Below are 23,326 nucleotides of genomic sequence, written 5' to 3'. Positions count from 1 at the left end.
ACAAAGTCGTCTGCTAGTTACATTAATTTCAATAGATTTGTTTTATTTTTTGTGTTTATGAAATGAATTTCACTGATATATATTTCTTTTAGTATAATTTATATTTCCTTCACAAAAAATATTAATTTCTATATTCATTCATCATTATACATGCACATTTAATAATAATTAATATAAGCGAACCTTGATTTCGAGCAGAATTACCTCCCACTATAAAGATATATAAAACTGCTAGATAAAAGAAGTGATTACTTTTCCATATATAAGCAGTAAATCTTGCATTAATCTATTATATTTCATAATAATGCGATGTCTGAAAAATACGATAATCATTAATGACAAGTGATACTATCTGACTGTCATGTGTGTATACCTACGTATTCGACCTTATCTAAACAATTAGAACTTTATACTCTCGAATAAATATAAATTGCTGTGTGTGTTCAGAGGTCTGGATTGTATCCTAAATAGAAGAACGAGCCCATAACCATCTAATTTGAAAAATATAAATTTAAAATGATTGATTTTGTAGGTGTGGCTTCGTAGCTCCACATCGGCTCTGATCCAACTGACCTATGATCAAAACATTTCACTCGTGATCGTCCTGTTTTTTTCCTTTCTGTGTGTGTGTGTGTGTGTGTGTGTGTATATGTGTGTGCGCGCGTGCGGGTGAAAGCGCATGGCTTAGTGGTTTGGGTGTTGCACTCACGATTGCGAGATCGTGATTTCGATTCAGAGACCGGGCGTTGTGTTGTCTTCTTGAGTAAAGCACATTATTTCATGTTGTTCTACGATCATTTCGTCATCTGACATGTGGCACATGGTGCACCTGTACAGGTAATGTCGATTTGATGGAGGGAGTGACCTTAAATGAACACGAGCATTTGATTGCTATAAACAAATTATCGATGTGATTTTTCAACAAGAAATTGCCGAGCCCTCGAATGTCGTCTAACGTTAAAGTGACCTGTGGGATTGATTGAAAAGAGGACGGTCAAATTTCTGCTTAATTAAGGCGTATGATTTTAAACGTGTCCAACCCCATACCGAAGGACGAAGAATTATATGGATGCATAATCGTAGTGTTTTCCTATTAATAAAGAGACAGAGAAGAACTGATCTACATCATCCATTGGGTTATTCAGTTTTATAAGTTAGTCGGGTGTAACTTACGTAAGATTTTGCTGCTATTTCTAGTGAGGTGATTGATCATGTAGAAGCTCCCTCTTGGCTTTGACTGAACTAGTTTAATTTGCCTATCATATTTTGTGATTTAATACTTTTGACTTATTTAAAAATTTGATACATTAATCAATGCAAATTAACTAATTTTAATCTTTTGAAAGCATTTCAAAACAACTTTTCTCTTCAGTTTTGGTTAAGTTGAGGAAAATTTCGAAGCAGACAGTATCATCTTAATCATCTTGTATAATTTCATTATGCTGTCATTATACACAGGACACGCGGTCAACTTTGCCTTTCATCCTACTGGGGTCGATAAATTAAGTACCAGTTGCGTACTGGGTTGATCTAATCAACTGGCCCCTCCCCCAAAATTGTGTGATACCTTTAGGCTGGCCAAAACCTTGTGGGTGGATTTTGCTGACAGAAACTGAAAGCCTATTATATATATATACATATATTTGTATGTATGCATGCATGCATGTGTGTATGTGTGTCTTTGGTGGTCCCCCTCCATTGCTTGACAACCAGTGTTGGTATGTGTACATCTCCGTAACTTAGTGGTTTAGCAAAAGAGACTTATAGAATAAGTGCCAGGCTTAAAAGAAAATAAGTACAGGGGTCGTTTCACTCAACTAAAATTCTTCAAGTCAGTGCCCCAGAATGGTCACAGTCTAATGAATGAAACAAGTAAAAGGTAATTATTGATAGACTGACTGATCTTTTAATCAGACAATAATTTATAGCTGAAATAGCATCATCATCATCATCACTTTACATCCATTTTTGTACTTCTGCATGGATTGGATGAGTCTTCTTCAACACAGCATCTTACCACTTGTTGCAGTCATCATCTCATTCATGAAGTTTTACCTCCAGACAAACCAGCACAATTTTCCTAATAGCTATTTTCACAGCTCTAAACCAAATCAGAGATGATAAAAAATCAACACGGCCATATATTTTTGCAGAGACATAAAAGACCAGCTAAATTATCAGTTATCTGTTGAAGACCTTCAATACATGTAAAATACAATCTTAATATAAAATTGACTCTGTATACTCATAAAGCCTTATAAAACATAGAATTAATATATATAAACTGACACCAAGCCTTTGTCATAACCACATGCTACAATTTCTACAGCTGGATATCATTCCTAATGCCAACCACATTACAGTGTATACTGAATGCTTTTACATGTCACCAGCACTAGTGAGGTTGTTAAGTAACTTGCAAGACAGAAAAAGAACAGGGAAAAAGGAAAATGAAAAAGCTCCTGCTACTAAGTGACAGGAAGTTTTTAAGAGGAGAAGGTGGCTTTATGCCGGGTGTTTGAAGAGCTAAAGTATGGTAAGAGGACAACCACAGGTGTCATGGCTACCCCACATTATATAGGGTTGGATGGGAATAGTTGGAAAGGAGATAAAAGAGGACAGTGATGGAGTGCCAGAGCAAGGGTTGTGTCTCACTACCATGCAGCACCACAGTTCATATATTAGTATCATACAATTTGCTTTCACTCAAAAAGAGAGTACCTCTGTTATTAACAAAGGTAATATTTCTCTGAACTTTAGGCAGTGAGCTAGCAGAATTGTTAGCATGCGGGACAAAATGCTTAGCAACATTTCATCTCTAGTACCAAAAAGTACTGTTTTTAAAACAGGATGAATGTGCCAAATCATCTCATTCCAGTTCAAGATAGTGCAAGATAATGCGTATAGTGAGAATTCAACAGAGGTTTTCTGTGAATAATATAATTTCACTGAGTGGTTGAAAGGATCTTCTGGAGCTACTAGATGTTAAAGGTCACCAAAGTCTTAATGTGTTGGATGTATGAGGTCTGTGTCATACACCAATACGGGAGAGAAGAAACACTATTCTGCTATGCAGAGGCCAGTCTGAAGCAGTTTAAAACCTTCTTGTTCAGTGTGTATTGAAAATGATTGATGAAGCATAAGTATCTGGATTGGATAGGTGTAGCTAGTTATTGCTGTTGTGCAGAGAAAGATGAGGGAAAGTGTGTTGCAGTCAAGGTCACCTTAGCAACATTATAGGTAGTTATTTACTGGTAGCAAACTACAGTATTCATAGATAAGAATTGGGTCTGTAGCTCTGTGAGCCCCCCCCCCCCCCCCGGTAATTGCCCAGTATATCCATGGTTTAAGACAGCACTGGTTGCAGTGTGCCATTGACAGATGACTTAAGATTTCTGGACAATAACTGTCATTCATGCTGTGAACAGCCACTGCGATGATGGTCCATAGCATCTCTAGAGCATGAGCTACTAGAAAACAACCACCAGCATAACTGTAATTCAAGGACTTGATTGGAGCTGAGCTTAGCAGGGGCCAGCAGCTTTGGATGTCAAAAATGTTTATGTTGAATTAGTAGTTAATAGTGACTCCTATCTGTTTTCAGCCTTATGCATAACAGAGAAGTCATACAGATAAAGAAAATATTTAATGGTACAGTAGTCAGTACTTATGTCTAACACTGGTTTTTATACTGAGGGACACGGATTTTTGCTGTCCAATAGCGATATAAATCATCGTCCTAGTGTGGAACTAGCAGAAGAGTTTCACAAATTTGGACAGCAACCAAACTTTCTGAGAACATCACACAAGCTCTCTATTTACATTATCAAATGCCTTTGACATATTCACAAATGGAAAGATCAGATCCTGATATTACTCTTTGGAGCTCCTATGTAGTGAAGATCATCATCATTTAACATCCATTGTTCATGATGACATGGACTGGACAGTTTGACCATGGCTGGTAAGTTGAGGGGCTGCACCAGGCTCAAGTCTGATTTGGTATGTTTTCTACAGCTGGATGCCCTTCCTAATGCCAGCCACTCCAAGAGTGTAATGGGTACTTTTGCATGCCACTGGCACAGGTGCCAGTTGTGCGACACCAGTATCTGCCACAATATCAAGTAATTCTTGAACCCTGCAAAAACTGGATTGTGATCCTGGTGTAATGTCTTTTGGACACTGATTTAAGTAGCCTTTTGAAGTTGACTTTGGTAAGGATCTTCCAAGCAATGGACAGGATTGCTATAACCCTTTTGTTATATTAAACAGGTTTGTCTTCTTTGTTTTACAGACGGTGACAATGTTAGCATCCTTCTAATGTTGATGCACATACTCTATGTTTCCAAATACAGCAATGAAGCTCTCTTGTACAGAAGTAACCACCCTCTTTCAAGATCTCTATTAGAATGTTATACAGCCAAGAAGATTTCTAGCTTTTTGATGTTCTGGCAACATGAACTTCAGTATAATTGGGAGCTCTCCAAGGCAAGCCATCATTATGAAATAATAGTGCTTTCATGAATTCCTCCATGACTGCCTGATATCTGGCTTAGGGGTTGGTTGAAATGTTTTCTCCAGTGATCCACTATTGAGGACTGGTCAATCAAAATAAACTTGCTTTCAGATGATTTGACTGATGGTGTAAAGCCATAAAGTTTCTATTGCATCACAGAAATTGCAAGTCATACAGGTTGGCAGGTATCTGATTTCTTAAGCTTTTGCAATTCACCCTTCATTTTTCAGCAAATGTAAGGATTGAGTCTCACCTTGTAGAGTTTGCCACTGCTTTTTGTGTGTGTGTGCAATGAGGGATTGTTCAGAGTTGCTCTGTTGAACTTGCATATTTCATTCAGGGGTTACCAGTTGTGCTGCAGGTGTTCTCGTCAAACTATTTTTGACTTTCGTTTTTTTAGATTCTGTCTTGAATCATCTAGTTTTGGCAAAAGAATCATAAGTATGGAGCTTAAGGAAGGCCATTTGTCATATGTAACCTCTGAGGTGAAAGCTGTCTCTGAAGCCTGAAGCTTTTAACTTAGAGCTGAAGAATAACAAAAGCTCTTACAAATATCAGGACTGAATAGCTTGCAGCTGTTGATCCTCTTAAATGCTGTAAGGAGTACAAATGTTAGCATTATGGAATGGTCTATCTGATCTCCAGTTCCTTTCAATACACATGTAGATGCAGGTGTGGCTGTGTGGTAAAACGTTTGCTTTTCAACCACATATTTGTAAGGGCTTTTGTTTCGCTCTATAAGTGTATATTTCTCCACACCTTAGGCAACTATCTTGTACTATAGCTTCAGGCTCCTAAAATAGACTTGTGAGTGGATTTGGGAGACAGAAACAGAAAGAAGTCCATCTTATATATATGTGTATGTCTTTGTGTCTGTCTGCCACCACTGCTTGTCAACCAGTTTTGGTATGTTTACATCCCTGTTAATTAGCAGTTTGGTAAAAGAGACAGATAAAAATAAGTACCAGGCTTAAAAAAAAAAGAATAATTACTGGAGTTGATTCATTCAACTAAAACTTCTTCAAGGCAGTGCACCAGCATGGCCAGTCTTATGATTGAAGCAAGTAAAAGATAAAAGATAAAGATGTGAGCAAAACATCTTTCAGTCCTATCTACCAGACAACGATGTCAGTGTTTCAATCTTAGATCTATTTATGAAATATTTATGTACATTATACTGAAAGATGGTGCTGGGAAAGGTGAGGTCGTGCTCACGTTTACAAACACCATACACCTGTAGTATAAACATGTTTTTTTTTTATTTAAATTCCTTTATTTGCACATTAATCAACCATGAGGATAACTTAATCTTGTTTGGCTCTTCTATTCAGTGTTCTATCTAATGTTTGATAGAAGTCTTTATCCTGACTATCCGATAGCCGACTTGGTGCATAATTATTCAGTAACGTGAAATAGAGGGTCTGCTAAGGGAAATACGAAGTGACACTAGCCAGTAACTAATGGAAATTAGTGCCTCAGGCAACTTAGATTAGATAACAGACTTCCTCACTTCAAAGTCAATGTTGTGTTGGAGATATATATTTATGGGGTATTTTTCCCAGAAAATGCAGCTCTCACTAAACCTGTTACGAGAACCCTTTTCGTGTGGTCTTTTTTTTAGAGCTGTTCGATGCTGGGCTCCAGTTTGTCGAGTTGCCGACATCAAGCAGTGTTCATATCATTTCAAGTTAAAAGCCTGAGTGATTTAATTTTGTACAACCGCCATGAAAATTATCATGACGAAAATAGTCTCTTCTTAACTGTTCGGAGGACTTTTCGGATAGCATTAACGCGCACACGCACACACGTTGCATTAATAAGGGAGAATAATTTTTTTGTATATGTAACGAATCAACAAAATGAAAGCGTATGTGTTTACGATATTATTTCAAAATATTTACAATATAAAAATACCCTATTAAAAAAAACTTTAATGATAATAAATGAGTGGCAAATACATAAAAAAAATGAAACGTTTTGTTTCGAGAGTAAGAGTTCTATCTTGATCACGTGGTTGTTCTTAGTTAAAACGAGGCATTCTTCCTTTCAGTCGGAATCCGCCATTGCACTACATTGCAGGTAAGCTTTCTCCGACTAAAATTGTTCTAAATGCTTGTTTAATATTGTATATAATGTTAATTTTATATCTGTTTGTTGATTTATTCTGTTGTCGACTTAGTTATGTATCTTATAATGTAAATAATACCCCATATCATTCGCCAGCCAGTCCGTTAGATGATTGACTTTCTTCACGTGGAGTAATTTCTTCTCAAGCATGGAGTCTATGTGCGTGAGATTCGGTTAGTCATTTTAAATTTATATATTTTAATTGTAAATAGAAAGCATGTAGGTTATTTTATATTTTTGATTCTAGGATTATGACTTAGTTACGAAATGATTATACATTACTGTATAAGAAGTTTATCATTAATTAGACTACTGCCCAAATTTCTATCATGTCCCATCTGAGAAGTAAGGACGCATTGGGTAATTTAAGTCCTAGAAATATTTTGTATGAATAAAGGCGAAGTTGCCCCAGATTGAACATTAAAAAAAATCTTAATGGAAGAAACAGGTCAAATTTTCCTCGAGACAAGATTGTCTTGGTTGGAGCGTCTTTAAGTTGGATTATATCAGTCGTAATATCATGCTTCATATGTGTTATTGCTGTCGCAGCTGAGAAATCATCTCATACCATGTGCTATTAAAATCTCACTTCCAGCTGCACATTTATTTAATTTTTCTATTCACGTTATATTTTTACACATCATACTTGTGTTAGTTTACGGGACTGTATAAGGAACAATATAACGAAACTTTCGTAAGTTATAAGTTTGTCTTTTTCACGATTTAAATAGAATATAGACCATGCCATATAATGAGTACGAGTTTAAACAACGTTTCCGAAATTACGTAAATTGTTACTTGGCCGTTGCATGTTGCCACTAAAATTTCTTAGTAATATGAGAAACTTTCTGACATTCTTTGTCTTTTTCCTCTCACAAATTGCAAGTGGAAAGTTATAGTTTTTGAAATTTTGATTATTTTTAGAATCATAATTTCCATAGTTTCAACTGTGGTGCCACCAAAATAAATTTCGAAAATGGTAAATTTAAAACATAAGGGGGTTGGGAGAAAATCAAAAATTCGAGTTTTTTCTCCGAAAATTGCAATAGGAAATCTGAAATTTTTTTACGGGGAAGTGTGATAAAGCGGGATGTGGCGCCTCTCTGCAAGAATTTTCTGTCGAATAGTGATAAATATCTTGCGTACAAATAGTACTAAAAGAATTATCCCCAAACGCTTATGCCACTAGTATTGTAAGTGGTTTCAAATTAGCCAGACTCTTCTATTAATATTAGAGACAACTGGGTAGTCTAGTTTAATACGGAGTTGTTTTTTTTTTTTTTTTTTTCTTTACGTACTTTGGTGGGCACCACTTAGATATAAAGGTGTCGTAGGTTTAGTTTTAGTTTTTGAGATTTTTTTCTTCAGAATCGGAATCTCCATAGCCTAAAACGTGGGATTCCGTAAAAAAAATTAATAAATAAGGGGGTGGAAAGGTTCAGATTACATATAGTCCATCTCTACCATTAAAATGTATAGGAATTTCATGTGTCCCAACTGGGGGGGAGGACTTGAAATTTGATTTTAATTAAGTTATATATTCGGATCACTGATTTTCTATCATGTTACACTGATGCAGCCATTTGGTTATTTTAGCTTTAACTTTTCTGGTAATTAATAGCCATCGTTGATGCTTAGTGCTGGAAAATGGAGTGCAATATTTCCTGGATATACTGCAAGAAGTTCCTCCATCTCATTCTTCCTAGAAATATGCGACCCTTAAGTGAACTCGAGCTATTGAACAATCGATTTAACATTTTAATAGTTTAAGTGTAGATTAGGTTCCTCTTTAAAGGTGACAAATGGAAGACCATGAAACGGATGGGTGAGAATGTATACACACATTTTGATTTCAAAAGAACCTGAGTTTAGTGGAAGTGCTGTATTTGTTCTCTTACCAATTCTTATGAAGAGCAGGAGAAATTGAATAGAAATGTTTGTGGTGGTGGCACAATACCAGCAGTAGCCCAGTTCATTTAGCTTTGAACATAGAAATAAGTATTTAGGACTATCTGCAGTACAGGTAATATTTGTGTATAAAAAAAAATAAATGTAGGAAATTATTGCTGTGATGACCACTTGGGACACTTCTGAAATCTGTGATTTGTATTAAGTTAAATGTTCTGAGCAATGATTTTCCTACTTTTATTTATTACATTGTTAGGTTTTAGCTATCAATTTTTGTAGCAGTTGATATTTACTAGTTTTCAATCTTAGTCTGTGTAAATGTCTTGATAAAATGGTGTTCCATATATATGGGGACATTGCATTGTAGGACCAGCAAAAGCAAATCTGTAGAGAAGAGTTAAGTAATGTTGAAAACCTAAAATTTAGTAATAAAATCCTTTAAACTGGACTTCCTTGCATCAGAAATACTACAGGATTTTATATATATATATAACCCTTTTGCATTCAGGTTGCCAAATGTAATGCTTATTTACATTGTTTTGAATTAATCTTGCATTATCTTGTAGCTTTGAGATTTAAATTGAGTGATTGTAAGGTAGGTGTAAGAAGCCAGATCTGATTGGTTTGATCATAAAACAGGCAAAATATTTGGGATGAATATAAATGGTTTAAATGCCAAAGGGGGTTAAAATCTTTTTCTGTGGTGGTTTAAAAGCAATGTACACACCACATGGTTTTGCTAACCTGTTGCACTTTTTGTTCACATACCCATTTTAGGTTGTTGCTGTTGTTTATTGCACTTGTAGGTTTAGCTCACTTACATTTTAAAACGTTTTTATTTTGCAGTGGCTGCTAAACATGCAGATCTTCGTAAAAACCCTTACTGGCAAGACCATCACACTTGAGGTAAGTTATCAAAATTTAAACAGCAATAAAGGTTTGCATAGTTGTTTGGTTAATGTGGTACTTGGACTTGTAGCAAGTGGAGGAGTCTATTTCTCTTGTCATCAGCTTAGTAGCCGATGTTCAAAGTACAGAAATCCAAAATATTTGTGTGTAATTTTGTCACCTTACATAATTTGTTACGCAAATCTAGGTCTTATAAAGAAATCAAATGTGTAATGTCCCTGTTTGCACAATGCTCTCAGCTTTCAGCATAAATTTTGTCTAAGATAGTTTTTAAATGTCAAAATTGAACTAGATGTGTATAACTAACCTCAAGTTTTGTAACTAAAGCTGGTCAACCTTGGTGTGCTGTTTATAACAGTTACAATATCTAAATATACACATTTACTAATTATTTTAAGTTTCAAGTGTACAAATTAGATACAAAAATTTCAAATTTCTGTTTTACATGCCTCACTGTTATTTCAGCTTGCTTCATTACAATTCTCAGTAATTCAGTTTCAATTTTTAAAAAAATACATAATAGATTATCTATTGGTACAAATTTGTATAGCTGAAAAGTCATTTTAGACATGGTTATGGTACATTCAGAAGTGTGGTGGTCTGTTGAACTAACAAAAATTTTATGCTTATTCTAAGTTACATCTACGTTCAGATTGACAGTGTTAAATGTCAAACAATAAAAGGAAATTGTTAATCTGATAAAGTAAGAAATTATTGCTATGGTAATCATTGTTAAAAAATGTTTTTCATTATAGGTCGAACCCAGTGATACTATCGAAAATGTCAAGGCAAAAATTCAAGATAAGGAGGGTAAGTATTTAATGATTCTTTCTATATTGCAGGCGTTATGTGTTGAAGATGGATTTTTCACTAGCAAATGTTTTTCTTACAGGAATTCCTCCAGATCAGCAAAGATTGATCTTTGCTGGTAAGCAACTTGAGGATGGCCGTACGCTGTCAGACTACAACATTCAAAAGGAGTCAACCCTTCATTTGGTCCTTCGTTTGCGAGGTGGTGCCAAGAAGCGCAAGAAGAAGAATTACACCACTCCCAAAAAGAATAAGCATAAGAAGAAGAAGGTTAAGTTGGCAGTTTTGAAATATTACAAGGTTTGTATATCTCTTCAATGTTCTTCATTAGTGACATTAATACTGTCTGGGCAATAGCAAATTGTTCATATATAACTTTGACTAACTTGAATGTTATCTCTTCAAATATGTTTCTGGCGAAAAACAAGTCCTATCTGAATGGTTGCAGTAGTGATCTTTGCTAGAAAAACCTCCAAATTAGAGGTGTTTGAAAGGGTGTCCACTTGTAGAAACGATGCTACATCAGGCAGGTGGTGTCTGGACAGCTCCATGTCAAACTGTCCAACCCATGCCAGCATGGAAAGCAGGCATTCAGAACAGTCTAGAATTTAGTTAAATGGAACCAAAGGTGGGTTGTACCTAAGTCTTCTTCTGGGTATGTTTTGTATTAGTATCCCTTAACCTTTAAGACGATAGGTGCTTCACCAGAATATTGATTAAAATTTTTGCAAATAATTGCATTTTATTATCCCCGTGAGCTGTCTTTTGGGGGCTATTGATGTTGTAATAACATTTATTAAATATTTGCCTTGAACGTTTCTTGTATAGCCCAATCAGAAAGCATTTTACAATTGTCATTTTAACTTTCCCATCTGGCTGTGGCTGTTCTGGGTTTGCCAAAGTGAATAATTATGCTACATTTAATTCTTTGCATCAAATCCTTTATTAAACCTCTGTATTTTCTAAGGAAATGTTATATTCTTCATGACTGGTGCCAGCTAATTTTCATGGTGAATTTAAAAAAGTTTCTCTCGTGATAATGAAAGTACTCAATGTATTATATCTAATAAATAGTGGTTACCACATCAATTGACAGGCTGCCCCACTGAAAGATGTCTCCTTGTAATCTATCTCCCAGCCATGTTCTTTGTACCTTTCACGTTTAGTTGCAATCTAGATTTATTGAACCTTTTACAATTAGCAATTTGTGGTATGCAGAGTTTGAAGAGTTCCAATTTTGCTATAGAATATGCAGGTCTAGTGTAATTAAACATTGATTCACTGGTTATAGTTCTTATGTTTTATTCACAAGGTAAAATCCAAAATTAGAAGCTAAGAACCAAGTGCTTATGGGAAGTAAATATTCAATACTTCAGATCTTAAGACTTTGGCTGTTTATATTTGAAGTTTGCAATAGGCAGGAGGTTAATTTGGGCAAATGTAGTTGCCAATAATCCCAGGATGCTGTTAGATGTTTCCAGTGTTTCACTTGATTAATGGTTTCTAATACATACACAACTTGCTTCATTTATTTTAAAAAGTAAACAAAACTTATAGATAAATGGCTGTTAATTGAAAATATTTTAACTGGCTACAATGATGCTCAGACCTACAGTACCACTATTTGATCAGATCAGTTAGAGCAACTGTAGTTAGAATTTTTTTCATCTTAAATATCTCAATTGATTTTTCATGGTAGGTTATATAACCTAAGTAACAGCTTCCCTTTTTGTTTGGTAATTTTTTTAGAAAACTTATTCTCAATAGTGTAAACTTTTTCTCATTTGAATGGTTGCTTCCACAATCACCATGTGCAGGTTTTTTTGTTTTTTGTGTGTGGCTAATTCTGATGATTGTTAGAAGCTGGATACATCTATTATAGGGTTAACCATCTGATCAATAGGCTAATGTTGGCCTGGATGGAAAATTGTAGCTATGAAGTCTGTTGGAAATGATGTTTCTTTTCCGTGTTTCACCTGAATAATGATTAATATTTATGGTTTCTGATCCACAGACATATTTGAATAACTGATATTTTAACCCTTTCGATACTAACCTGGCAGGAAAATTTTTTTGTTCATAAGACCAAGCCAGCCGAGAGTACCCATTGTTATTTAAATGTGAATTTAAGCACAAATCTTGTTTGTATATTTGTGAAAATACGTGATTTCACTTTGTAACTAGTTGAGTTATAAGTATCCGACATTGCTTGACGTGATATCTGAATTCGGTGGATTTTAGGTGATTTTTTTTTTTTTTTTTTTTTTTCCAACTTTGAAAATGGATAGGAGTTTCATGCTATCAGGCAGTGATTCCGAATTTAAAGGTTTTTCAACGGAAAATATGGAGATATCGAGAAAAAGAATGAGTGCGGTACAAAAGCATGTGGTGTATGAGAATGAATAGGATATTTCTGTATTTCAAACCGAAAGCAGTGATTCTGAAGAAACTGAAAGTGGCGATAGCAACAGCAAAGACGATATTACATCGGAATGAAGTAAAAACTTTAAAAGGTTTTTATTAGCAATTTTTCTGAGGAGGTGGGGGTCTATCCATAGTCTTTCTTAGGATGCGAAACCGTTAGATTTTATTATTTTTTTTTTTCAGTATGCTTGTTTGAAGCGATCACTGTGGAAGCAAACTTCCGCAGAATGTAAACAAACAGTATATGCCAGGAAAGCCCACAAAATGGATCAAAGTTTGGAAAATTTGAAGTTGGGTGCTGCAGTGGATTTAGTTGTTATACAGGGAAAAGTTTACTTGTGAAATATTGTAAAAATTCAAAAAAGTTTACATTTCCTTTTAATTAAACAGTATGCAGTGTGACTGAAAGTAAGTGGTGTTGCTGGTGAGTTCCAGTAGCAGGCCAAGGCTGTTAATGTATTAAACTATTCATGATACCAAGTGTCTGTTGGAAATGATGTTCTTCCGTGTTTCACCTGATTAATGATTAAAACTTATGGTTTCTGATCCACAGACAATTTAGCTGTATTTATTGAAACTTGCAAGCAATTGTATAGTGTGTGTGTGTATATATATATATATATATATATATATATTACATCTACTTACATTTGGAGTTGACTTTTCAGTGAAATTAATTAGGCCTTTTGTGTATGCTAGTGCTGGTGACAATAAAATGGAGACTTGGTATTTGCTGCAAAATGATTGGTGTCAGAAAGGGCATGCAGTCATAGAACTCTGAGAATCAACTTATTCTACAGCCTGTCTGGAATGGAAAGTTGATGTAAATTGATGACCAACTGCAAGAATTCACATTTGTCTTTTTTCTGTGAGTGTAGACCCTACATGCTGTATAACGGCATATTCTGGAATAATTGTTGAAATTGTTCAAGAGATTTGTCATAATTGAATGCCTCTGATTTGTACTAAATAGTTCTAATTTTTTTTTTTTTCTTTTTGTATTTTTCACCAGTTTCACTACAATGTTCAAATGATGGATTGTTTTTGTTTGTTGCAGGTTGATGAAAATGGTAAAATCACTCGTCTGCGTCGTGAGTGTCCCAATGAGGAATGTGGAGCTGGTGTGTTTATGGCCTCACACTTTGATAGGCATTATTGCGGCAAATGCTATCTAACATATGTCTTCAATAAGCCAGAGGAGAGGCAGTAAATTGTAAACAGTGGGAATAAACTATGTATATTTAAACTGGTGTTGTAGTTTTGAGTTTTTGTCTGTATTGTGTTTAGATAAGCTTGGAGCCAACTCCAGCGTAGGGCACGGTTAAAATTGGAAGTTTGAGTCTAATCTAATTCATTTTGAAAAAGTACAAGAGATTATTAGCAAGTGTGGTGTTGAAGATATTACTACTGTTGTAGTGACACTTAACAGAATTTTGATCTAGTTATGAATAGATGTGTGCGGTAAGTTAGTAGCACATTAAAGGCAGTAGCCAAATACTTAAACTACTGTAAGACCTCACTTTATTTGTTGACTTAGCTTATGTTGATAATAATTTTTATGGAGGATTTTTAGTTCACTTTCAAATAGGAAGTTTGTATTGTAGATATGTGGGCAGCTTGGTATAAAAAGGGTTAAAACTTCATTCTGAAACACACCAGAACTAACATTTGACTAGTCAGCAATTATTGGTAGTAGTTCAAAGGTGGAAATTGTAACTTAAGTCAAGGATTGTAGAAATCCTCGAGGAGTGGGGATGTGCATTGTATTCAACGGGACATGGGAAATCTTACTGGTTAGACACTAATGCTAGTGCCGTTCAGAATGCACCCAGTACCCTTGTGTTAGGAAGAACATCTAACAGAGATTAAGCTAATTGGACGAGTGCTAAGGTGCATAACTCTGTATCAGTATGGTGTGGGGACAGCATTCAGTGAAAAACCCCAAAAGCAGACTATTCCAGCAATATGTGAATATAAAGTTGGAAAACCTATTTTCCTGGGGGAAAAAATCATTTGCTTTATTTGCATGTTAGGTGAAGCAGTTAAATGTGATGATCTGATACTGGAAGATGCATTTTTAGATTATTTTAATGTTTGCTCTTTCATGGTTCAAATGAAATTTGTAAAGGCAGATCTTCAATGCCTTGATACCTTTCCAGTTGCCAATTTTCATTTGTTTCTATGCAAGGTAATGTTTGGAAACAAATGACACTCCTTGTATGATGGTGACATTTGTTTACAACTATCCTGCAATGTCAAGGCAAGGAAATACAAAGATATGTGCACTTGTAATATGTATGTACATATATCGAGGCAGTGTGCTGGCAGAAACGTTAGCAGGCCGGGCGAAATACTGAGTGGTATTTCATCCTTAAGTACCAGTTGTGTATGGAGTCGATCTAATCGATGCCCCCTCCCCAAAATTTTGGGCATTGTGCCTAGAGGTGTGTGTGTATATATATATTAATTAATCTCATTATGTTAGATTATTGTATGTCCAAATTTGGCCAAATGTGTTTTCTTCAATATTTAATTTTGGTTGCAATAGCTAGTTCTTTTGGGGAAACTATTGCTTCTTAGGATGCTAAGATATGAAAATTGTCAAAGTATAGAAAGTCCCACATACTCAAATGGTGCTCTTTATGTGCCACCAGCACGGAAGCCAGACAGCTCCTCTGGCAATGATCATGCTTGGATGGTCCTCCTAGCGCTCCACTGGCACAGGTACCAGTCGTCGAATTTGGTTTGATTTCGATTTCACTTGCCTTAACAGGTTTTCGCAAGCAGAGTTTAGTTAGCCTTCCTTTGATGTTGCTGCACCTCTTATGTGTCCATAGCTTACACTGGGTACATCTTATAGAGTTTCTACCTATGACTTTTCTACAGATCGAGCAGGGCCATCTATCTGAAGGGGGTTTGTGGTTTGTCTACCTTCCTACTGAGGACTTTGGTTTTAGCTAGGTTAACTCTAAGACCCTTTGATTCTAATCCTTGCTTCCACACCTGAAACTTCTCTAGTTCTGATAGTGACTTAGCAATTAGAGCAAGGTCATCAGCATAGAGGAGCTCCCAGGAGTATCCTGTCTTGAACTCCTGTTATTGCCTGCAGGACTATTGATAAATAGGTGGGGGCTGAGGACTGAACCTTGGTGGACCCCCTACCTCTACCCGGAATTCTTCACTGTACTTGTTGCGAACCCTCACTTAACTGACAGTGTCCCTGTACATGGCTTGCACAGTTCTCACTAACCATTCATCTATCCCTAGTTTCCTCAAGGGATTGGGGACCCTGTCAAGGCTTTCTCCATGTCAATGAAAGCCAGGTAAACAGGTTTATTTTTGGCTAGGTATTTCTCCTGCATCTGTCTTACCAGAAATATATCATCAGTGGTGTTTTTCCCTGGCACAAACCCAAACTGCACCGCATCTAAACTGACTCTCTCCCTAATTAGTTGGGCTGTGACCTTCATTACCTGATCCAACAACTTGATACCTCTGTAATTATTTGTATCTAAAGTGTCACCTTCACCTTTGTAGCAGCTGACTATGGTGCTGCTCTACTAGTCATTGGGTATGACTCCTTCGTGTATCACCTGGTTAACTATACGGGTAACTAGGCTATAGCTGACACTGCCAGATATTTTGAGCATCTCTGCAGTGATTCTTGATGGGCCGGGGGCTTTCCCTGTCTTCATACCTCTTGATTGCTTTATCTACTAAGGTAATGTCAACTCTGATAGCTGGTCCCTCTGTTGGGTCGACATTCGGCAGACTCTTTCTCCCATTCATTTTCTTTATTGAGCAACCTTTCATAGTGGCATCTCCAAACCCTTCTCTTTGCAGCCTCGTTTAGTGAACGATCAACCATGCGGACACATTTCTTTCCTACTACATCATGATTCTCTCTCACAGTCTTGCAACATGAAACACCTCACAGCGCAGAACATTGACAAATTTTTTCTTATCTGCTTCCCTTCTGGCTAAATAAACCTGTCTCCTAGCTTCCTTTCTGGCAGTCTGATACAATTCCCTTCTACCGCCGTTCTTCCAGTCCTTCCAAATCTGTTTCTTTTCTCTCATAGCCCTGTCAACCACATTGTTCCCCAACCATGTTATTTTGGGTTGAGAGGGGACTTTGTGCCATCCACAGATCTGGTCAGTGGCCCTCAGCAGCTTGTCCCGTAGAAACCCCCAGCTGTCTCCTACATCGTGTGAAGCTATATCTCCTATTTCGTCAAAGGCTTCGAGTAATCTATATATATAAAAATGAGAATGTGTGTGTGAATCCCTAAAACTCGAGAACTACGCAGCCAATTTCATTCAAATTTTACAGATGCCTTACTTAGGGTTCCATTTGTGTTTTAGTCAAAAAAATATTTTAACTTCTTGCAGAGTTCGAGCCCACGGCAACATAATATCTCCTCCACTATTTAAGTATTATGTGTCAAAAGTGAAACAAAAACACTCGTGTCAAATACTTTCACTTTAAAATTGAAACTATTCTACTAACTGAAACAATCACATTTCGATACTGTAATGACAGATACTTTCAGAGAGAGAGAGAGAGATGTATATGTATACATATAGATGTACACGTTATTCCACTAACTGAAACAATGACATTTCGATACTGTAATGCCAGATACTTTCAGAGAGATGTATATGTATACATATACATGTATATGTACACGTATATGCATAGATATAGATCTATATGCATACATGTATATATATATAGATGTACATGTAATATGTATACACACATACACAAACACACACATTAGTCATTTGTTTTCTTATCCAAAAGTACTGAACGGATCTTTATGAAATTTGGAAATTATATTCTATGCATAACGGCCATAACTCCCATGAAAATTCATATATTTTTAATGTTGATGAAATTTCAACCCGAACATAACAGATGAACATTATTTGTAATTCAACGGTACAACAGTGTAAGACTACCCTTTCAGATATACTTACATTGTGATTTCTGCAATGTGGTGCATAAATTGTCAAGTAAATGAGACGCATCTTTGCCTCCACTGATTCACTTGCAAAGTGTTGAGTAAAATTATTTCGCTGCAGACCTCCTTTGAGTCTTTTTATTATCACTGCAACACACATAGTCCCCAGTTGGTAACATTGATTTCAAGGCCTTTCTAGATGAGAGACTGGCATTCCACTTAATGTCTATGTTTCATGCTGGCATGGATTGGAGAGTTATTAATGTAGAAATATGGTATCGTAGCTACTAACAGTTGAGGGTTGCGTAGTCTAGACAGCGTTTTTAGATTTCATTATTCTCTTTAACCCGGGTATTTCTGCTAGTATGTCTCTAAATATCTGTCTATTCGCAGGATCTTTAAGCTTCCAGACCTTTTTCCTCCATGCTGGTCGTCCACTTAGCCCTGATCCTGAAGTCACTAACTACCACTCTATGTTGTGGGGTACATTCTTCGCCTGGGAAGGTTTTGGCATTTATAAGCAGCCATCTTTCCCTTTTTCTGGCGAGGATGTAGTCAATTTGGCTAGAGTGTCTGGCAGGTTTCCGGAAGGTAGTATTGCAAACCATAAGATCATTTGCATTGCAGAACTCCAGCAGACTGGTTCCCTCCTCATTGCAGGAACCAAAACCATAGCCTCCATGTACGCCATGGAAGCCCCCTGTATGTTGTCCAACATGTCCATTGAAGTCACCAGCCACAAAGAGAAGGTCCCTGTCAATAAGGTAGTCTGCTAGAGGGTGTCATAAAATCGGTTTTTCTGTCCATTGGGTAGCCCCAGCTGAGGGGCATAGGCCAAGATAATGGTTGCTAACCCATGATGAAGCACTAATCTAATCTTAAGTATTCTATTGCATACTTTGACTACTTCGATTACCTTATCCACCCATTTCTCCGCAAGAAGTATATCAATGCCCCCAACCCTGTCTGTGTTCCTTGCCTAGAAAATCTTGTACCTGTGTTCTTTGCCTGTCAGGAACTTAGCGGAACCTCCTCTCCACCTTGCATCTTCGAGGCAGCAGGCACTAACATAGGCAACATAACATGACTTCTTTGAGCTCTGTTCTTTCTGCACTGTTTTTTTTCTGATAAGTCATTTCTACTTCTCTTCAAACATAGAATACTGATTTTACTGTAATTATTGTTTTCTTAATAGCCACTGTCTAAATATTTTATGAAATAATTAATGGAAGTCTGAAGGTAATGCTTGATGACCGGAAACCAGAAAATCTGAATATTGAAAGTCAGAGCCTTTCAGTTATAATGTACTAAAGAATACTCTACATTTGTATTGAGTCGGTATGTAAAAAGCACACTGCTAAGTGAAACAATGCCACAACAGATAGATGGAGTTTGGATAGCTCAATGTCAAACCGTCCAACTCATGCCAGTATGGAGAGTGGATGTTAATTGATGATGATATATAAACATGCATGTGTGTGTCTACTTGTCTTGACATAATATGCTAGTTGTGAACAGATATCACTGTCATACAAGTGGTGCAATTCATTTGCAATTTTCCATGAAGATATGCCCAGTAATTATGTTGTGCTTAAAAGACTATTGGAAAATGTAAGTTGCTTGGAAACGAACAAGGTTTGGTGACAGGAAGGGCATCTAGCTGTATAATCTTCAGCTTAATAAAAACACTACCAGCATCACATATTTATGTGTGTTAAACAGTTGTAGTTAAGGTATTTCATCTAAGAGAATGTTAAGAACACTGTTTATGTCAAAGCTAGGCAAAATGAAAACTGCTCTGGAAGTGAACGAGAATGACATGGATATTTTGCAGTAATTTCTGCTCATCAGTGTCATATACTTGTGTCACTTCTGAAATGAATTCAAATTGCAAGTGAGAAGTATTTGCCTTCATGAAATTTTTCTGATCAGTGTAAGCATGGAAAAATGGGTATTGAAATATGATGATGTGTGTTCATTTATTTTGTTTTTCAAAGCTAGTATGAGTTGAGCAGAAACATTTTTTGCAGCAAAAATTTGTGGCTGGATGTCCTTCTTACTGCCAACCCTTGTCTGTTTTACAAGTATAGTATTTTTTAAAAAATTCAACCGGTATTCAAATGTGCAGAGAGACTGGAGGTATTGTCTGTGTTATGTCTCAAGCTACTGCTATCTAGCACCTTCGGATGATCTCTGCTCAACCGCTACACAACTGCTACTCGACTGCTACTCAACACACCTACCACGGCCAGACTACCTCTTTTTATATGTCTTGGGAGATCCTACTTCTTCGCCTGGGGGGCGTCGACACAACAGTCTGTAAGGAATATAACTGTTTTTTGGCTCAGGCAGTGACATATGAAGACGTGGAACAACAGGAATTATGTAGATACATATGCACAACGTCAGACAAACATAAATATTCCACTCACAAAGCACAGTTCTACCCAAGGCCAAGTTGACACTTGTCTAAGGTACTACAGTTAGAGAGAACATGAAACCACACAATTACTGAGCAAACTGTTTCCATATGTTCATGTCTGTGAATTAGTAGTAGGGCACAAGCCCAAAATTGCAACAATTCTAATAATGATTCTTTTAAAAAAGATAAACAACAACAACAACATGGTGAGACTTATGGAAGCTGTTTTTATTTTTATTAATATTTTTTTATCATTATTAATATTATTTCTTTTTGACAAGAAAAAATTCACATCTCCACAAACATTACAAACCTAGTAATTAAGAGTGAGAAAATACAGAGCCTTTATTCCCAGAGTGCATTAGAAAGTTTGCAGTCCCAGAGAGAGAGAGAGAGAGAGAAAGGGGGAGAAGAGAAAGAGGAGTATGTCTATAAAGATAGCTTGAGATTATTACAATAAGCATAAGTGACATTAGGCAGGTCTGAAGTAAACAAAGAGAAATGGGCAGGGAAAATAGCTTAGCTGAAAAAAGATATAGCTTATATTGTAAGCAAATTAGGGCCTTATTTTGAAAATTTGATTGCATTTAGGAATTGTTGATATATTAATTATTCTGTTTCTTTAGATATATATTATTGTTTCTTTGAACAGTTTGGTACTGTAGTGAAACAGATATAATATTAAATAGAAAACTGTTAAGCAGCTGTTAAAGCGAAACACTAAATAATGAGTGCATCAAAATATTGACTCAAGGTAGCATAGTTTAGTTAGCATACAGAGCGTGGATTCATTGTTGTGATTGTTGTGTTTGCTGTTGTAGTTATTTTCTTGTTCAAAATTCAGAACTGTTTAACATACATTTGCAGACACACACACATGCATACATACATCCATACAAATAGAGCAACTAACTGTAAAAGTATTTAGTATTATTAGTAGTATTAGATATTAGATATTCTTTTTCAGTTTTTGTATTCATATATCTTGAAATACTTCTCTTATCTATATTATCAAAGAGATTGGCCTGAGTAGAAGAGCAAGCCGTGTTCTGGATAATGGCTGATATCAGAAAATGTTGAAAAGCCAGTGATGGAGGAAATAGAGAAGTGTGTAGCATATTAATATTTTACTTAAACAACATTAATATATATAATGCTGCAAGAGAATGTTCCAGTAAGGAAATTAGAAGATGTTTTATACAGCTAAGGGGCTTCTCACTGTACCTGTCTTCTTCAGTTCCTTCTGGCCACTTTCTTGACTTTCATGAACTTTTACAGTAGTGTTGGCTTTTAGATTAGGTCGCTGAAACAGTTCTGTCATTTTCTTTTGTCTATTGTTTGTAAAATTTTGTTGTTTAAACTTCTTAGGAAATATTGTCTTTGTATCAGGAGTTTTCTTGTATGTCAGGGTTACACGAAAAATTTTCAGATTTAAATAGGGTTTGTATTATAATTATTTTTTTTGTTTTTGTCAAGGGAAATCTTGGAATGAGAGTAAGGTCACAGATAAGGTCACATTGCAGCAGGGTTTAAAATAGGCTGCTATTGTTTCAAGTAGAAAAGTTATCAGTTTTAAGGTTTTACAAAATTTATATAATTTACACCTATATTCCTCGTCAAACATCATATTAATTATTGCAAATATGAAGAGAACTATAAGAGGTTTTGTTGTTTTTTGTTTTCCATTAAGAAAAAAAATTAAAATATCTTTCGAAAATTACATTAACAACAAAGTTATTTTGTATTTGTAATGGATTAAACCAGCTGTTTAGGAATTTAAAAAGTAAAAACAAAAAAACACACTAGTTCAGGTCATTTGAATTAAGTAAAGGTCACTTATTTTCCTAGTAAGGACTGTTAAGGTCCTTTAGTGATGGACAGAAAGTCTCTTTAATTCCAAGCATATCTTAGACATCTTAGAAGAAAGTCATTAATTATCAATGGACATTAAGTTTTAAATATTCAGAGTTTTCCTTCCAAGTGAGTTAAGAGAACTAGAGAGTGGGAAGCTTTGAGATTCGAGTTCCTTTTAAAGAAATCCCCAATACACTTGGGTAAACTAAGGCAAGAAAGAATTCAGATATAAATAAATATTGTCAAGAGTTTTCAGACAAAAGAAGAACAAAATGGTTAGCAAAACTTACACAATTCTTTAAAATTTCAAATTATCAGATAGGTTAAAAAAAAAAATCATTGCTCTAATATATATAGATGTTTCTGCGAGAGCAAAAACAATCATCAAAACAAAAATTACAAAAAAAAAAAAAAAAAAAAAAAAGGGCAAAGATAACTAAAATGAGACAGTTTTGTGGGGGTTTAAGGAAGAAGGATTTCAGATGATATCAAACAAAACAAACAATTGTTAAAATGAAAATAAGAATAATGTAGAGAAAAATTGGGAGGGAGAGAGAGAAAAGAGGATTTGCACTTAACTTGGAATGATGCACAAAGCATGTTGGAAGTTTGCAAAGATTTTTGCAGTCAAAGCAGCAGAGATAGATAGATGGAGATGGGGTGGGTATTAAGGAGATCCAGAGATGTCTTCATTGATATGAGAGAGGAGGGTAGGGGAAGATGTTTTTATTTTTAAGGATGGAGTAAATTGCTAGAAGACAACAGTACTGGAAGCTAGACATCGTCTTCCAGACACTGTCGTTGGTCAAATTCACTTGGAGTTTGCATAAACTGGTCAATAATTTGCTGCATGCTTTCACGCAATTCTTCTGGTGTTTCATTCTGTTGTTCCACACGAGACTCTTCTTGAATAAATGTTTCTTCTCGTCCGTCTCGCATGTATGTCTTTTTGTGAATTTCTTTCTTCATCATTAGGCTAGTAGCAGGAGAAAGAAGAACATAATTTAAAACCCAAACGAAGCAGAGGATAGCAAGAAGTAAAAGATGTGACGAAATTGCATGTATGGTTAATTTCAGTTGAATAAATAAATTGCCTGTCTAGGAATTTCCAGTTCAACATTGGCTAAATGCTATTTTCCTCATGTAAGTTTCTTTCGGTTTAACCAAATATCCAAATAACTTAAGCTGATAGAGATTTTATAAAAATATTAAACCATTTAAAGAACAAAAAAAATTAAAAATTATGCTGGTTAGTAACTTCCATGCTAAATTTCAGAGCCATATTGTCGTATGATTATTTAAAGGAGCAACTGGCTTTGCAGACATGCAGACAGCAAAACTTTTGTCTTGCAAATGATAATAGAAATAATTCAGCTGTCAAAGATAAAG

General features: G+C 35.7%; 2 protein-coding genes across 13 annotated transcripts in view; one reads left to right on the top strand and one right to left on the bottom strand.

Moving 5' to 3' along the window:
• Positions 1–5,418: 5,418 nt before the first annotated feature.
• LOC106881216 (ubiquitin-ribosomal protein eS31 fusion protein) lies at positions 5,419–13,944 on the top strand. Its single transcript, XM_014931522.3, has 5 exons — positions 5,419–6,595; positions 9,398–9,457; positions 10,216–10,270; positions 10,353–10,570; positions 13,752–13,944. Exons 2-5 carry the CDS (start codon positions 9,410–9,412, stop codon positions 13,902–13,904), a joined length of 474 nt encoding a protein of 157 aa, XP_014787008.1. The 5' UTR covers positions 5,419–6,595; positions 9,398–9,409; the 3' UTR covers positions 13,905–13,944.
• A 6,346-nt stretch (positions 13,945–20,290) lies between these two features.
• Positions 20,291–23,326, bottom strand: part of LOC149136220 (uncharacterized) — an 86,124-nt gene continuing 83,088 nt past the window's right edge. For all 12 annotated transcript variants that reach the window (XM_089351399.1, XM_089351405.1, XM_089351401.1 and 9 more), the window contains one exon: positions 20,291–22,913. In XM_089351399.1, coding sequence (XP_089207525.1) covers positions 22,712–22,913 — 202 coding nt within the window. In that variant the 3' untranslated portion in view covers positions 20,291–22,711. The remainder of the gene's footprint in view (positions 22,914–23,326) is intronic.

This window comes from Octopus bimaculoides, chromosome 4 (genome assembly GCF_046866305.1).
Source record: "Octopus bimaculoides isolate indiv1 chromosome 4, ASM4686630v1, whole genome shotgun sequence".
In the NCBI taxonomy this organism is placed as follows: Eukaryota; Metazoa; Mollusca; class Cephalopoda; order Octopoda; family Octopodidae; genus Octopus; species Octopus bimaculoides.
Note: the sequence above shows the minus strand (reverse complement) of the source record. Positions and strands in the feature narration are given on the sequence as shown.

Excerpts from the sequence above, each read along its gene's own strand:
- LOC106881216 (XM_014931522.3), top strand. The coding sequence starts at position 9,410 with ATGCAGATCTTCGTAAAAACCCTTACTGGCAAGACCATCACACTTGAG. Across the intron at positions 10,271-10,352 it reads AAAAATTCAAGATAAGGAGG|GAATTCCTCCAGATCAGCAA; the intron begins GTAAGTATTTAA and ends TTTTTCTTACAG. Across the intron at positions 10,571-13,751 it reads CAGTTTTGAAATATTACAAG|GTTGATGAAAATGGTAAAAT; the intron begins GTTTGTATATCT and ends TGTTTGTTGCAG.